Here is a 16336-nt window from a genome sequence, read left to right on the forward strand (position 1 = left end):
ATTCCCTGCCACCCCCCACCCCACCACCAATCTCCTAAATTCCAATGAATACAAACCTAATCAATCCAGTCTTTCCTCATATGTCAATCCTGCCATCCTGGGAATCCATCTGGTGAACCTTTGCTAGACTCCTTCAATGATAAGTACATCCTTCCTCAGACTAGGAGACCAAAAACTACACACAATACTCAAGGTGTGGCCTCACCAATGCCCTGTATAACTGCAGCAAGATATCCTTGCTCAGAGTGTCAAGGAACTCCAGAACAAGGGGTCACAGTCTAAAGGGATCAAGAGGTACGGAGACGGGGCAGGAACGAGATACTCAAATCCTCTTGCCATGAAAGCCAGCATGCCATTAGCTTTCCCCACTGCCTGCTGTACCTGCATGCCAACCTACGGCAAATGTGTCACCATGACACCCAGAACTCATTGCACTTCACCTCTTCCTAAACTGCTACCATTCAGATAACTTGTCACTGCCTGCCACTCTGAAAAGGATCTGTTTATTCCAACTCTGCTTCCTGTCTGCCAACCAGTTCTCCATCCATGTCAATACATTACCTCAGACACCATGAGCCTTAATTTTCCTTAATCTCGTGTAGAATCTTGTCAAAAGCCTTTTGAAAGTTCAGATATGCAACATCTACTGATTCACCCTTGTCTACTCTATTGGTCACATGCTCAAAATAAACTTTACCTTTTCTTCAATAACATCTTGCAAGTACCTAATAAGTGTGTCTAGCAATGTAGCTGTACAAAATGTTCTAATGCTCACTTCTGACGTCAAGCTTATTGATTTTTAAATAGCAGACGGCATGAATTTCTCTCCAATCCGAATTTTCAGTTGCATATAACTCGCTGAACTCATCTTTGAGTACTTTTCCTTTAGCCAGCAGCTCAATTTATTTAAAACCCATGTTAGCATTTACAATTTTAGTGTGTAAAGGTGCTTCCTGAACCTCCCTATGAGTAACCAATGAGGTGAAATTCTCTTCCTAAATTTCTCTATTTCTCCACTTTATCTTCTTCCTTTAAGATACTCATCAAAACCTATCACTGTCCAAGCTTTCTGCCCACAAGCTTGATATTTCATTCTTTGGCTCAATTTTTTATGTAACTGTTCCAGTGAAGCATCATCCTGGGATATTTTACTTTGTTAAAGGCAATACGGTATATAAATGCACAGTTTTGTTAGTTTATTCTTTGCTAATGGTGCCAATCTTATACTTCAACAAAATCTATCAGATATCCTCACCTATGCACTCCCACCAGAATTACTGGATACTGGTCACAATCAGTAAAAACAGCAGCCAACTGTCTCTCAGTGACACAGAGGTGCTGACATGATTGTATTATGCTTACCATTTTGACACCTCCTGATCTGTGAGATTCTAATACTCACTACCTTAACCAGCGAGCTAGTACAGGAAGACATCGCTGAAACCATTTTTGATATAAAGCTTCAGTTTGAGTTACACATTTGTCTACAATACATATATTCACATCAGATAAGAACAATGACTTTCTGTTAAAACTCAATTTGCAACTGAGGTTTTCTGATCCAGCTCAGCGAAATTGGCAGAGTTTTAGATTTTTAGACCTTGCTCTGAACATACAAATTGTGCAAAATGATTAGGAACCTGAGTTCTATGACTGATAGTAAGTATCTTATACAATTCATGTAATTTTGCTACTTTGTCATCGTTACATTTGCATGCTAGGACAGATGTTATTCATACCCAAAGTTTAGTTACAAGGTCATTATATTTTTGACATTGTTGCAAAAAATACAGTATTAAAGAAACGTAACTTCTTCACCCCAACAAAACTGTGCCAGAAGAAATTAGTTTAAAGGCACATGACCATTGTTTAGTAAATCTGTTTAAAGAGGAAGCAAAGCCAGAGCAGTGTTGTGGCATTTTAAATTTGTTTCTTCTGATACCAGTTTTAGAGTAACAAAAATTTTCTGTGGTTCCGCACAAAGCTTTCACTCAGAGTAGCCTTACAGCTACAATGTATGATACTGCACAATGTCAAGGACTTTTCAGAACCTGTTCTGAAGAATTCCAGAGTTCTAGCACATTAACTACTTCTGTCAGAATTGCTGTATAACAACGGCTACACTTGGCCAAAACATAATAAATTTTAACAAGACTAGGCTATTTCAAACATCTCTACTGTGAGGTCATACTGATCTGATCTGGCCTCAAGACCAAATTCTTTACCTCTCATGATCTTAAAGTAATGTTCAATTTTTTTAAAAAAGAAAAGGTGCAAACTGCATTGAAGTTTGTCACAATTTCTGTCACTGCTATCATTAAAATTCTGGCTATAAATGTTAAGAGTCAATTTAAGAATTTGGTTAGAATTGATTCTACAATGGCAAGATTATGGATCACCCACAGTATTCAAGACATTAGAAAATAAAAGCATTAAGTCTATATTTCCTTCTTTTTGAATGCAGGGCAAGTAATTAATGATTTGGTGTACAAGAATGTTGCTGGACTAGAATTGAATATTTTAAAAAGGATTTAATTTTCCAAATGTAGAAGATCACTGTAGATTTACAACTGTTCTTTCTGGACAGACAGTTGGCCTGTTTCCAAACCTTGACTGATGCTCCTTTTGGTTGGTTACAAGATACTACCCGTCCAACACGTTCAATCTTTTCCTGCTGAGACTGCTCTGGTGTTCAATATATCATCCACAGTCTGCTTGGGGGACTGTACCTTCAACCTCCCACTTTTTGGCACCTAATTTTTGCTCTGATACAAAATAACACTACTGCTATCAATATCAGCAGGTTGCATTCACACAGCATGTGCAACAAAAACAAGGTTAAGACAATTTCTAGAAGCATAAGGAGACAAAAAAAGGTGTTGAATTATTTTTTCTGAAAAAGGGTCCCAAACCAAAACATCAAGCTTTCCTGCTCCTTTGATGCTGCTTGGCCTGCTGTGTTCATCCAGCTTCACACCATGTTATCTCTGTTGAATTAGAAGTTCAGATAAAGTATTCAGGCTTTTAAAAAAATAAGGAGCCTGTGGATGGTGGAACCGTTTAGGCTGTGAATTGTACTAAATGTATTTCGGAAGATATTAGCAATAATATTTTGAGTGGGGCTTACAAGACTTGTTGTAAGAGTGCACATATCCTGAATTGGCTGAAGATTTTTGGCAAGTAATGGAAATTAGAGATAGAGAGGTTCTAAAGGGATTTAAACACAAGGGTAAAGTTGGTGCTGGGGCACTGGGAATCTGTTCAACATTAAGTTAGCAAGATCAGACTGTAGGTTTTTTTTAATATTCCAGGGAATATTTCTCTCTCTCCCGAAAGGAAGGATGTTGAAAGACCAGAAGTTATTTAGGCAATTTCTGGATTAAACATGATCATGTGCTTTCTTGGTTTTATATTCAGCAGTACGTAGGCTATGATTATGATCAGTTACAGAATCAAAAGCTGTAATGCGTGCTGTATGCCATTTTCTGCATTTTGGAAATGAAGTGATTTTGAAGCAGCCAAGGCAATAAGTAACCGGTTTATAACTTTAGTTACTACAAGAGAAAAACAATTTTCTTTTAGAAAAAGATCTCTGCCCTGTGCTAATAGTTGACCAGGAACCCTCGAGTAATACACTACAATTGCAACCTAGCAAAATTACTTTGAATGACCTCCAATGCAATTTCTTGTATCCTTACATAGATGACAACTGCACTTTGCCTTCGAGGTATGGTCTCAATAATGCCCTTTAAAACTCAAGGATACCATCCTGACTTATAGTGGGGGAGACACCAGAACTGCATACAATATTCCAAAAGGGACCTAACCAATGTCCTGTACAGCAGCATGACCTCCCAACTCCTATACTCAATGCACTGACCAACGAAGGCAAGCATACCAAACGCCGCCTTCACTATCCTACCTACCTGAAATTTTAAGGAACTATGAACCTGCACTCCAAAGTGTCTTTGTTAGCAACACTCCCTGGGACTTGACCATTAAGTGTATAAGTCCTGCCCTGATTTGCCTTTCCAAAATGCAGCACCTCTTATTCATCGAAATTAAACTCCATTGGCCCATATGATCAAAATCCTGTTGTAGTCTGAGGTTACCTTATTCGCTGTTCGCTACTGATCCAATTTTGGTGTCATCTACAAACTTACTAACCCCACCTCCTATATTCACATCCAAATCATTTGTATAAATGATAAAAAGTTTATTTACATGCCGTACCTGCATACTAACTTTGTGGCTCATACCAGAACACCAAATCGCTCTTTACCTCAGAGTTCCCCAGTTGTTTTCTGTTTATGTAACTTCTTTTTATTATTCTTGCCGAAGTGTACAATGCCACCTTCCAGATAGTTGCCTAATCACTAAAGCTTTCGATACTCATTGGTACATTCCTTTCACCTTCTTTAAAGCAAATTTTACTGCCCATCCTTGCATCATCCACAAATTTAGTTAACACTTGACAGATAAAATTTGATGCAAAGAATTGAAGTAAGGCACTTTCAGAGGAAGGGTGAGGTGGCGTCATGCATGTTAATTCTGAATAGGATGCATGAAGAGAGTTTCCATACATCAATGTGTTCTGCTACTTTCAAAGATTTGTAAAGCTATTAAGATAAGAGTTTAATGTAGAGATTGATAGCTTTCTGATTATCAATGGTGTAAAGGGTTATGGTGATTGTGTGGGTAAAAGATATTTAAGCGTCCGATCAGGCCTGATTGGAATAGGATTAGGTCATTGAGCCTACGTTCCTATACTTCAGCAGTAAAAATAGAAAAGCAGCATTTATTTAAATTGAGAGATTGCACAGCATTGTACAGAGGGATTTTGGTGTCCTAGTATTTGAATTACAAAAAATTAGTATGGAGGTACAGTAAGTGATCAGCATCTTGTGAGGAAAGATTACCCACTGGAGTTGAGAAAAAAGGTTATCTTATTTCAATAAGATCCTAAGCAGAGTTGATATTGATACAGTGGATGCTGAAAGAATGTATTTCCTTGTGGGAGACTAGAATTCAAATACAGAAAATTTCCAAGGGTCACTAGTCTATAGAACTCTCTCTACAATGCAGCACTGTAGGAAGTGCCAGGGTAACAAAAAGCTATGACAGACAGATTTTTGATTGTCAAGGGACCCAGACAGCATAGGGAAAGGCAGCAAAGTACAGGCCACAATTAGACCAACCACAATTTCATCAAATGTTGGGAGGAGCTTTACTAGGGTGAATAGCCTTCCAGTTCAGATGCAAGGCTAAGGCATGATAAAGGGAGGTGACCTGTATTAACTGCTTGCTTAAATTTTCCACACTTTGCAGGACAGTGAGAAAAGGGGAAAAAGAGAGTAGCAAATGGGAGGGAAAACAGCAAAAAGCACTTATTTATATAGGAGACAGCAAGAACTGCAGACGCTGGAGTCAGAGATAACAAGAAGGGTCTGTAGAACAGTCCCGACCTAAAACGTCAATTTTTCTGCTCCTCTGATGCTTCTAGACTTTTGCAAGTATATACTGAACAAATACAACTCAAAGAACATGATTGCTGGTTTCATTTGAAACAATACTATTAATTTCGTTGTTTATGGTTTCTAGTCAGAATATTGAAAATTCTAACATAGGGAAAAAACTCAATATGAACAATATTTTATAATTTTAAAAATCTTCTATTTATAAATACAAATTATTTAGGTCTTTAATAGAGAATGTTATTCACAAATAGAAATCTTCAGTCTTGCATCTTAAATTCTTCTTGATCATCTAATCTGAAGAAGCAGATAGCAAGAGTTCCTGTCTGGAGCAACTGTAAGTGGATTTTATTTTTGCTTCACTTATTACTGATGGTGCCAGCACCAGTGTTTTGGAATTACTTCGCTCCTACTTATTCACTTAGGAAGTCAAACAGGAACTGGAGAATTCTTGATTTAGAAGAATGAGTTCCTTTTCATTGCTTTGCCTCTGAGATGTCCTGCAGAACGCCTGAGTCGTCTTCTTTCTTCATGATGCTGCTTTTCAGCTTCTTGTCGCTTCTTTTGTTGTTCCGACTACAAAGGAAAGGTTGAGAGAATTAATAGCTTGTACTTTACATGATATGCAAATCAAATTGCCTTACATTCAGAAAAAAAGAATGAATGCAGCAGAGAATGAGAGAAAGGGAAGCTGGGTAAATCAAAGGAACACATTTTGAGAAGGATCTTGAAAATGGGAAGGCTGGGGACTTACAGATGGCAGAACCTAGTGACCTAATAAGCTTACAAATCTGGTGCAGTACTTACTGGAAGGTTACCAGACACATAGATGGAATTTGTAACCAATAGTCCCTTTACAGTTTAGCTAACTTTAAAGGTATTTATTCCTCCAGTGAATCCAACCATCCCTTGAAGCAATAAACGCTAGAGTATTTCAGAGCGTTAACTAACAGTCAGTCAATCATGTCACTGTGTGTCTGGAATCACGTGTGGGCAGACTTCTTTCCGTAAAAGACATTAGTGACTAGAAGGGTTTTTAATCCCCTCAAAAATGGTAGTTTCAGAAGCTGCTGAAAAAAAAAGAATTTTTTTCCTGCCTGTGTGTTAAGTACAAATCTTTTTAGATTTGCTTGGAAAAAAATATGATTAGCACCACAGAGTTTTCATAGTTTCAAAAACACAAAACAATCAAGAATCCAAACATTCAGTTCTTCCATGGTGGACTGAGTCAGGTTGTCACATAACCCTAATGTCCCCTTCTACACCTCCTCCCACTCTCACCACTGAACTTCAGGAGGTTGCTTAATAGTCAGTGTTTGTGTTCAAAGTTGTAAGTGTTTATGCTGAGAACAGAACATTTCTTTTGCTACTGTATCAGTATTAAAAGTCAAAAAACAGAATGACGCTTAATTAACTGTTAAACAAGGCAACCATATTCCTGACTCAGAACAGCGCTCCTATTGTATCAATTCAATTTTTCCCCATGTCTACACCAACAATGAAATCCACATGCTGATTTAATGTTAACATTGTAGTATTTTAAAAAATCTTCATTAGAAAGAAAACTATGTAACATGGATAAAGCTGTTTCTTTCGCATGACTTTGCACTACAGCACTGAGTGCACTCAGTTAGATTTAAATCTTCATTCTCAAAGCAGTAGTCTGGCAAATTGCCTTTCTAGTCCATTGTCTGTATACCTTCAAGTCCCTGTTGATGGAGGCCTGCAGTTTATTTAAGGCAGTTACGCAAGATGGGTTTGTGCTTTATCTCAATCTACATTCATAACAGATCATATGCACTGGATCAATTTAGTTGTTCCAGGTCAATTACATGAACTATGAAAGCTTACCTAACCATCAATGCCCACTCCCTGTGAATAATAATAAAATTAAAATATTTCAGTATCAGTAGCAATTCAATGCAATGCTTACTGTAGTAGCTGGAATCTTCAAAATGGATGGTGTGAAATTAGATGCTTACCAAGTTGAATTCTTGAAAATTGCAACTTCATTATTGTCTAAATCCATAACACTTGACTTTTTATTTAAAAAGGAAAGGGTGTCAAGTACTTGCAAATTAATGCAACTTGATCCATTAAAGAAGTTTTCCAATGAGGATAGAAATACAATGCTATGTAACAAGATTAAAGTTTTCAGCCCTCCTAGTTGATGACCAACGTGATATCATAACACAACAGGGATATTCCTTACTTGGACACTTACTTTATCACATTGACAAATATTCTATCCTTTCTGTGGATGCAACTCACCTTTTTAAGTGTGAATGTTAACTGTTTACTGCCTACAGTGGTATCAGATAGATGAAGTGTTCCAGTCTTTTCTTCATGTTTCAAACGATCTTCAAGTGATGTTCTGTACAAGTGTGAATAACAATAATGGTAGAGGCAGGAATTAATGTTTGTATACTTCTACAGGATGACAGTGCTAGAAGTATAAAATATGTAGCATAGTTACACTTATGTTGATCAGTAATTTTATATTAGAAGACTATCATGGCATGAGATCAAGATCTCAAATATTTTCTGGCTTCTTCCAATCCTTTTGAAAGCAGAGATCATGCTAAGTTAGGCTGTCAATAGTCAAAAACCTCAAGGACCCCAAAAGATACTGGCTTAAAAAAAACTCAGGTTACTCAACTAATAAAGCATCCTAAATGATTTCATCACTGACCCAATATCCTGCACATGGGTATTTCCAGTAGGCACCATATAGTCATTGAGGATAAGGTCCTCACTAATTTTCTTCACAACAAAATGTTGAGACATTGAAGGTATTTCTATGAATGGTGGGCAGAAGAGAACTGATGCATACAGGCACAGTTCAATAGCAGACATAAATGTGGGCGAGTTTGCGTGTGCATACCTGCAGCATGCAGTGGTGATGTGGGGGGTGGTTTGGCTTGCAGAACACAGTTCATATAAATAAACAGATCTACAAGTTAACAGTTGGATCCATCATTTACATTTTACAAAATTGCAATGAGAAAGGACAAACTTCCTTCATCTGTTGCCTCTCGAACATCAAAAACAGGCATTTTGACAACTTTTGAAGTACCATCACTGTTCTACAGGTGAACTTGGTAGTCAAACTGTATGTTACAAGGACCTACAGACAGTTAGGTTAGGTGAATGATTAGTTACTGTTGATGCTGGTGTTAGCTGAACAACTAACACTGTTCGGGACTGAAAGAACTCCCTGTTCTTTTTCAAATAGTGCCACAATAGCTTTTACATTATCTCAGCAGGCAGACAAGGCCCATAATTTAATATAATTTAGAAGTGTTCCACTGAAGCGTCTGCATAGATTATGCAACCATACCCAGAAAGGAACATGAACCCAGAATTTTGATTAAAAAAAGCAAAGCTACCAGCTAAATCAGCAATACTAAAATTTCATCAGATGTCCACAAATATTGTTTTACATTCAATTACTTTTCAATACCTTCTGTTAAGGAGGTAGATTTCTCATTGGGAGGTAGGAGAGGAACAATAACATGGTTCTGCCATTCAATGAAATCGTGGTCAATCTATGTTCTAACATAATTCACTCATTATATCCTGAGTATCAATAATCCACACAATTAATTGAAAATTAATTGGAGTTAGCATCTGCTACATCTTTGTGCCATAAAGCTCCACACTTCTACCACTTTGTGTGATATGTTTATTAACGTCACAGAGCATTTTCAGAGAAGAGTTAAGATGAAGTCCCATTGTTGAAGACTTCCTCAACAGCAAAACAATGTTTCTATCACCTCTTTCAAAATACTGAAAAAAAAATCCTCTCAAATTACCGCATAACCTTCTACGTTGCAAACAATACAAAGATGGTCTACATAATCTTTTTTCATATAATCTAACCTAAATTAGTCCCCAAGGATCCTAAATGGGGTCAAGAGCTCAAATTAGGGTATTGTGAGCTCTGATGCAATTGCTACCAGAGCTTTGATCACCATACAACAGCTATACAGCACCCCTAAAAGTTATTTAGAAGATGTTGACAACTTGAGCATTAAAAATGTTACGAGGGTAAACATTTAAGAAACACAAATGTAACACAAGAGCTGGTAAAATCTGAACTATCTGCTACTAACAAACCTGTAATTTTTAAATTTTTGGCAACGTGCAGTTTATTTAAACATAGAAGCCACACTCACTTGAGCAGCTTGTGTTTTTGGGCTGCATTTTTAAAGCTTTTGAACTCTTCTCCAGTTTTAATCTCAAAGAACTTTGGTTTTGAAAGAATTTGCTGCCTGCTTTCCATCAGTCTCAGTTTCTGTTCTCTGCGCAGGAGTTTGTGCTGTTTTTGGACTTCTTCAACCCATCCACGATCATCATCCGAGCTTTCAGAGCTCTCGGCATCACTTGGTTTTCCTTCCAACTCCTCTTCCACCTAAAGATCATAGAAGTACATTTGTATGCAAGAACTTAAATTCTGAAAACATCTACAATTTTAAAAAGCATTTGTTTTACCATTCTCATTCTAGAGCTTAAACCATTTCATAAGTCACCATTGGCACTAACCAATATTTAATTAACATCATCCTATATTTATGTCCAAAAGAGTTAAGAATGGTATTTTCAAACAAAATAATTGAACACCAGTTTAACTTTGAATTTTCATAAAGCCTAACTTTCAGCTTACATGTGAATCGCCTGCAAGTTTAAGGAAACAAGAAAAATCCACATGATGCACCGTTTTAAATTTGGAGGATCTAGCTTTTGCCGGCTGGGCCAGCAATTATTGTTGATCCTTAATTGCCTTTCAGAAGGTGGCGCGCAGTCTTCCTGAACTGCTGCAATCATTTTGTATTGGTACAGCCACAGGATTGTTAGAAGGGGCTTTCAGAATTGTGTCCCAGTGACACTAAAGGAACATGTCAGGATGGTGAGTGTCTTGGAGGGGAACCTGACATTGGTGGTGTTCCCACGTATTTGGTGCCCTTGTTTTCTTAATGGCAGTAGTTATGTTTAGAAGATGCTGTCTAAGGAGCCTTAGTGAATTTCTGCAGTGCATCTTGTAGATGTACATGATGCTAATAATGTCTGGTGGACATGGAGGGAGTAATTGTTTGTTGATTTAATGCCAATAAAGCAGGCTTTGTCCTGGATAGTGCCAAACTTCTTGAGTATGCTGCAGCTGCACTCAACCAGGCAAATGGGGAGTATTCCATCACATTCCTTACTCGTACCTTGCAGATGGTGGACAGACTTTGAGGAGTCAGGTTGTTAATTATGCACTGCTGGATTCCTAGCATCTGACCTACTTTTGCACTCAGTTTAATATGGTTGGTCCACATGAGTTTCTGGTCAATGTTAACTCCAGAGAATGCTATAGCGGGAGGTTTCATTGAATGTCAAAGGCCATTATCTTCTCTCTTTTGGAGATTGTCACTGCCTGGCACCTGTGTAGCACAAATGTCATTTGCCACTTCTCAGTTCAAACCTGGACGCTGTCCAGATTTTGTTATCATTGGACATGGACTGCTGTGGAATCTAAGGAGTTGCAAAAGATGCTGAATATTGAGCAATCATCAGCGAGTATCCTCCAGTTCCAACCTTATACAAGGAAGGTCCCTGATCAAGGAACTAAAGATGACTGGCTGCAAGACGCTCCCCTGAATAACTCAAGCAGCAATGTTCTGTGACTGAGATAACTGACCTCTAACTATCACAGCTATTTTAACTTGTGCCAGGTATGACCGATCAGCAGAGAGTTACCCCCAACCTCACCTCCACCTCACTGATTCCTAACAACTCTAATTTTGCTAGGGATCGTTGATGCCAGTTGGTCAAAGGGAGTCTGATGACAGAGCAGTTGCTCTCACATCCCTCTGGAATTCAGCTTGAATGACAACATCTCCAAACATTCAACCCCTTCACCACTGACACTTAGTACAAGCTGTATCTCTGTACCGTGTACAAGATGCACAGAAATTCACCAAAGCTCCTTTGGACAGGACATTCCGAACCCCTAAGCACTACCATCGAGAAGGACAAGTGCAGCATACAGAGACAACACCACACGCAAGTTCCTCTTCAAGCCACGAGCATCCTGACTCAAAAATACAATCACTGATCCTTTAGGGTCACTGAGTCAAAATCTTGAAACTGCATCCCTAATGGCATTGTGAGCATACTTACACCAAATAACCTGTAGCGGTTCTAGGCGGCAGCTCGCTACCATCTTTGAAAATCAAACAAGATAAAGTTGGCAATTTAGCCATTTGATCACAAAATATGTAGCTCTAGATTACTACCCTATGCTGTGTTCATTTAACAAATACATTATGTAAGTTTATCTGCAAGTTCTTTCTGCCAGTTAATATAAAACCAGTTATTAAACAAGGAACAGTCGAACTAGTGCTGCAAACAAAACATATTTGCACAGGAAGAATATTCTGCCGCTTAGTTAAACATAAAATGCCATGGATTTTATCTGCAGTTTACACAATTTCCGCAGAATATAATTTGTAACTGAAATGACTAATTTTTTATATAAATACACAAGTTTATGAAAATTAGACAACAGTTTGAAACATCTTATTTGGAACACCCTCTTCCTGCAATCTGTGAGCGTGTTAAAAACAAGTTCTTTTCGCTTAATACAGATGGTATTGGTGTACAGATTATGAGTATGGTATCAAGCTTGGTTTTATAAACTGCAACAAACCCACTATCTTGGTTAGCAGCAACAATTAATTTGTAAAACTTCTAAGAAGAAACTGATGTTAAAATACATGGCTCACTATCACTACTATTAAGATGCTGCCACCATTTTTAAAGGGAGAGTTACCTGTTCAGCCTGTCGGTGCTCTTGCAGTTGCTTAAGTTTTTTCTTTCTTTTCTCTGAGGCTTTGGAGACAATGGGATTTATGAGTCTGAATTCTTCGCTGGCTTCATCAACTTGGAAATCTGGATTTTCAAACATGACCTTGAAGCGCTCATCTCGTAGAATATTGGGTAGACTCTGAAAACAAATTCATCTTATGTTTGCAAGAAATCATGACTTTCATATCCTTTAGAAGTTACTAGTTATTTGGGTATTTTTGCAATGAAGAAAACTTTAGATTGTAAGAAAATCAAAATTTATTCAGAGGGAACAGATAGGAAATGTAAGAAAAGGAAAATTAAGAAATGGAATTATATTTGTACACCGTAAGTATTGCAGGGAGGGGCAAACTTCTTTTACCTACTAATTGGATGGACAACCAGAGGTATCAGTTTCTAAGTCTGCATATTTTCTCTTCCTGAAATTTTGTAAAATTAAGCTTGAAATTATAGTGAAATTTATAGCTTGAAATAAGAGCTCTCAGATGGACAATATGGAAGATAAAGAAAAACATGAGAGTAAGAAACATTAGCAGACAGCAGAACTAATTGAGTAAACTTGAGAAATGTACAAACCTTAACAGGGTGAAAAACTTGCTGTCCTCAAGATCAGAAACTTCCTGACAAGTTTACATAGGTGGACAATTTTAACAGTCAGCCTTTTCAACAAAATTTCACTTCAACAAAATCTCAAAAATTAGTGGTTGGTTACCTTTCCTTTCTTTTTCCTTGGTACTTGCTCTTCTGCTTCCTCTTCTTCCATAAACTTCATTGCTAGTTCTTTGTTTACTTTTGGCAGTTTCTGTTCACAGGTTTATTAAAATGAAATTATTATAAGGAATACACTGACTCACACCTAAAGATGAAAAAGGAGCTAACAACATTTCACTCAAACTCTTGCAAATTTATGCAATGGCTAACTGGATTTCTGGGAACAATTTCACACTTCCAAAACATTCTCATTCAAAAGTGATACTGCATCCAGATTCAAAATTTTCACAGAATGCACTGTCAACTTCAGAAGTGCTTCTTACATGTAAATAGTAAGATTTTGAAGATGATGCTACCAGGGTTACTTTGAAAAGTGGCATAATGCATCAGGAAGTAGTTTGAAGAGATTCAAGACTGAAAAGTGCCATATTTGGAAGGGGTAAGTCCAAGAAGCTTCGTCACTAACAATTAAGTTCAGGATCATATGTGAGAAATTACCAATTTCTATTAACGCCGTTCTAGCTTCCAAATCTTCAGGATTGACTTAAGAACTTTCATATTTACTTCCGTGAATAAAGTACATTTATATGTATGCCATTCATTGAACATGTCACATTTACATCATGACAAGAATATTCAAAACTTAGACAAACATTTTGTTAACCACCAAATAAGATATATAATAGTGGAGAAAAAGGGTAGAAAGGAAAGTTACCAATTTATTCACAGAAAACAAACTGCAATTTCAAGTTCAACTTTTTTTTCTATTGACCACTCAGCACCTTAATATAATGTTTTCAATGGCAATGTGGAAAAGCAACCATCCAATTTTATTTATTATATTCAACACTAATGCCAGCCCAGTAGTGTCACTTACCTTTATTTGGACTCTTAGAGCACGTGTTTCCTCTATTTTCTGTCTAATTTTTTCTTTTCGATATTCCTCATAGGCAAATGGATTTGTCATAGCTTTCGCCTTTTAATCACACAACATAACAATTAGTAACATAAAACTGAAAACTGGAAACTTGAAGTAAAAGAAAACAAAGTGCTCTAAATACACTCGTGTGGCAACATCTGTGAAAGAGACAGAGTTCATGTCAGTTCTATGACTTTTGGTAAGAATATTCCCGCATTTTTAAATTGTCTTTTGTTTTTAGTAACAATCTTATTTTACAATAATTTTGCACAACGTGTTTTGAGTTGAAGTAAATCAAACTAAAATCCTAATTATTATGGAACACCTTTATTATCAGTGTCAAAAATGAAAACTTAATTTTGTCTTCAAATTGTAATATGAAGATCACGTCCAGAAAAAAACTGCACTGGCACACTTAAATACCTTGTGATACAGTCGGATATCCATAAAGAAACCATGCATGTATGCTCGAAGCAGTGGAGAGCCAATAAGATGAGCAAGACCTAATGTAAAAGGTGTAGCACTTAAGTACACTTGCAATGTTTGCTATAAATATATTACAACCAATAATAAAACTGTGCCATTTTTACACATTTCTTGCAATTATTACCTCAAAAACATTTATCACTCCAGTTTTAAAAAAATTTAAATGCGAAAACAGAGATATTTCAGAATGATTTGGATACATTTAGTGAGTGGGCAAATGTATGGCAGATGAAGTATAATGTAGGTAAGTGGAAACTGCAATGAATCCTGCACGTCCTTGCACACCAGTAAATGAAAGCAAGCATGAAGTTACAGCAAGTGATGAAAAAGGCAAGTGATACGTTGGTCCTCCTAACAAGATGACTTGAGTACTGAAACAGGGATGCCTTGTTGCAATTGTACATGACCTAGGTGAGACCACACCTGGAGTACTCTGCGCGTTTTTGTGTGTGTACTCTCCTTATGTGAAGGAGGATATTCTGGCTATGGAGGGAACGCAATGAAGTTTGTTTACCAGACTGATTGGAGGACTGAAATATGAACAGAGACAGGATCGTTTAGAACTATATTCACTGGAGCTTGGAAGAATGAGGAGGGATCTCATAGAGACTTATAAAGTTCTAACAGGGCTAAACAGATTAAACACCAGGAGGTGGTTCCTGATCCCCAGGAAGTCCAGAATCAGCAGTCACAGCTCAAGGATACACGGTAGGCTGTTCAGGACTTGAATAAAGGAGAAATTTCTTTACCCAAAGAATATTCTCTGCCACACAAAGTTATTGAGGACAAAACACTGTTTTCAAGGAGGAGTTAGATATAGTTCTTAGGGCTGAAGGAATCAAACGGTATGGGGAGAAACTGGGGGCAGAATACAGAGTTGCAAGATCAGCTATGATTATACTAAATGGAGGAGTAGGCTTGAAAGGCTGAATGAGCTGCTCCTGCCCTTATCTTCTGTTTCTACTTTAAAAAAAAGGTAAATTCTGTTGCCCCCAGAGCTGTTGTAGTCATGCACAATTACAAGTACTGAAATTGGTCATTTAATCCTTTCTCATGCCCCAGGTAAACATGTAACCCAATGCTCAAAAGGAGGTTATTAGCCAAAGTGTAATGCTTCCAGAATAAGATGATAAACTGACTATTAAGACTTCACAGGACTGACTTACTAATAGTAATAATAACATATCTACTTTGGAATTCCAAGTAGGCGAAGTTTGTTTCAAATAATTTATATTTTCCATCTAGCAACTGATGAGATAAACTCAATAAGTATACATACTCAAAGAACGAAGACTGTGATGGTGTTTAACTGAAATTTACTGAAGCAAACACACACATTAATTGAAGAGGAAGACTGAAGTTAGCAATCAGAAAATGTCTTTTCTATTCAAAGCCCTGAACAGAAATCAAATACAAACTTAACTTCTAAAAAAAGTTAGTTGCTTTTCTCTGTAATTACTTTCAGATATAAATTAATCACACTTGTTAAACATCAAAATGAACTGCTTATTCAAAATTTTACCTAGATTTTCTAAATCCTTTTTGGTGACAAATTTATAGTCATCATACACTGTAGTTTCTGGGTTTTCTTCAAGTTCCTCTGTTAAATTATCCAGGAATGAACACCAGCGTGGTGCAGGTCCCAAAGTCTATGTTTCAACAGAGAAATTATTGAAGTATTGACTGTTAGATCTCAAACCTCAAAAAAAAGTAATCAGCATTTGTTCCAAATTATTCTGGATGGCAGTTCAAAAGCAAGCTTGTCTTAAAAAAAAGTTTCAGTTACAAATTTTAAAAAAAAAATCTTATGACAATGAGCACGGCAAAAAAAAATTCTCTTTAAAAAACCTTCATTATCTTACTTCTTTTTCCAAAGGTCTTGAAACTGAACAAC

The 16336-nt window shown here is 37.1% G+C and overlaps 1 protein-coding gene across 3 annotated transcripts in view; it reads right to left on the reverse strand.

Moving 5' to 3' along the window:
* Window positions 1–5636: 5636 nt before the first annotated feature.
* Window positions 5637–16336, reverse strand: part of nol10 (nucleolar protein 10) — a 52921-nt gene continuing 42221 nt past the window's right edge. For all 3 annotated transcript variants that reach the window (XM_048531481.2, XM_048531482.2, XM_059645619.1), the window contains exons 14-21: window positions 15965–16091; window positions 14380–14459; window positions 13915–14013; window positions 13039–13128; window positions 12292–12465; window positions 9653–9888; window positions 7746–7848; window positions 5637–6050 (exon numbers count right to left, since the gene is read on the reverse strand). In XM_048531481.2, the coding sequence (XP_048387438.1) occupies window positions 5931–6050; window positions 7746–7848; window positions 9653–9888; window positions 12292–12465; window positions 13039–13128; window positions 13915–14013; window positions 14380–14459; window positions 15965–16091 (1029 nt within the window). In that variant the 3' untranslated portion in view covers window positions 5637–5930. The remainder of the gene's footprint in view (window positions 6051–7745; window positions 7849–9652; window positions 9889–12291; window positions 12466–13038; window positions 13129–13914; window positions 14014–14379; window positions 14460–15964; window positions 16092–16336) is intronic.

The sequence above is a fragment of the Stegostoma tigrinum genome, chromosome 4 (genome assembly GCF_030684315.1).
Source record: "Stegostoma tigrinum isolate sSteTig4 chromosome 4, sSteTig4.hap1, whole genome shotgun sequence".
Classification (NCBI taxonomy): Eukaryota; Metazoa; Chordata; class Chondrichthyes; order Orectolobiformes; family Stegostomatidae; genus Stegostoma; species Stegostoma tigrinum.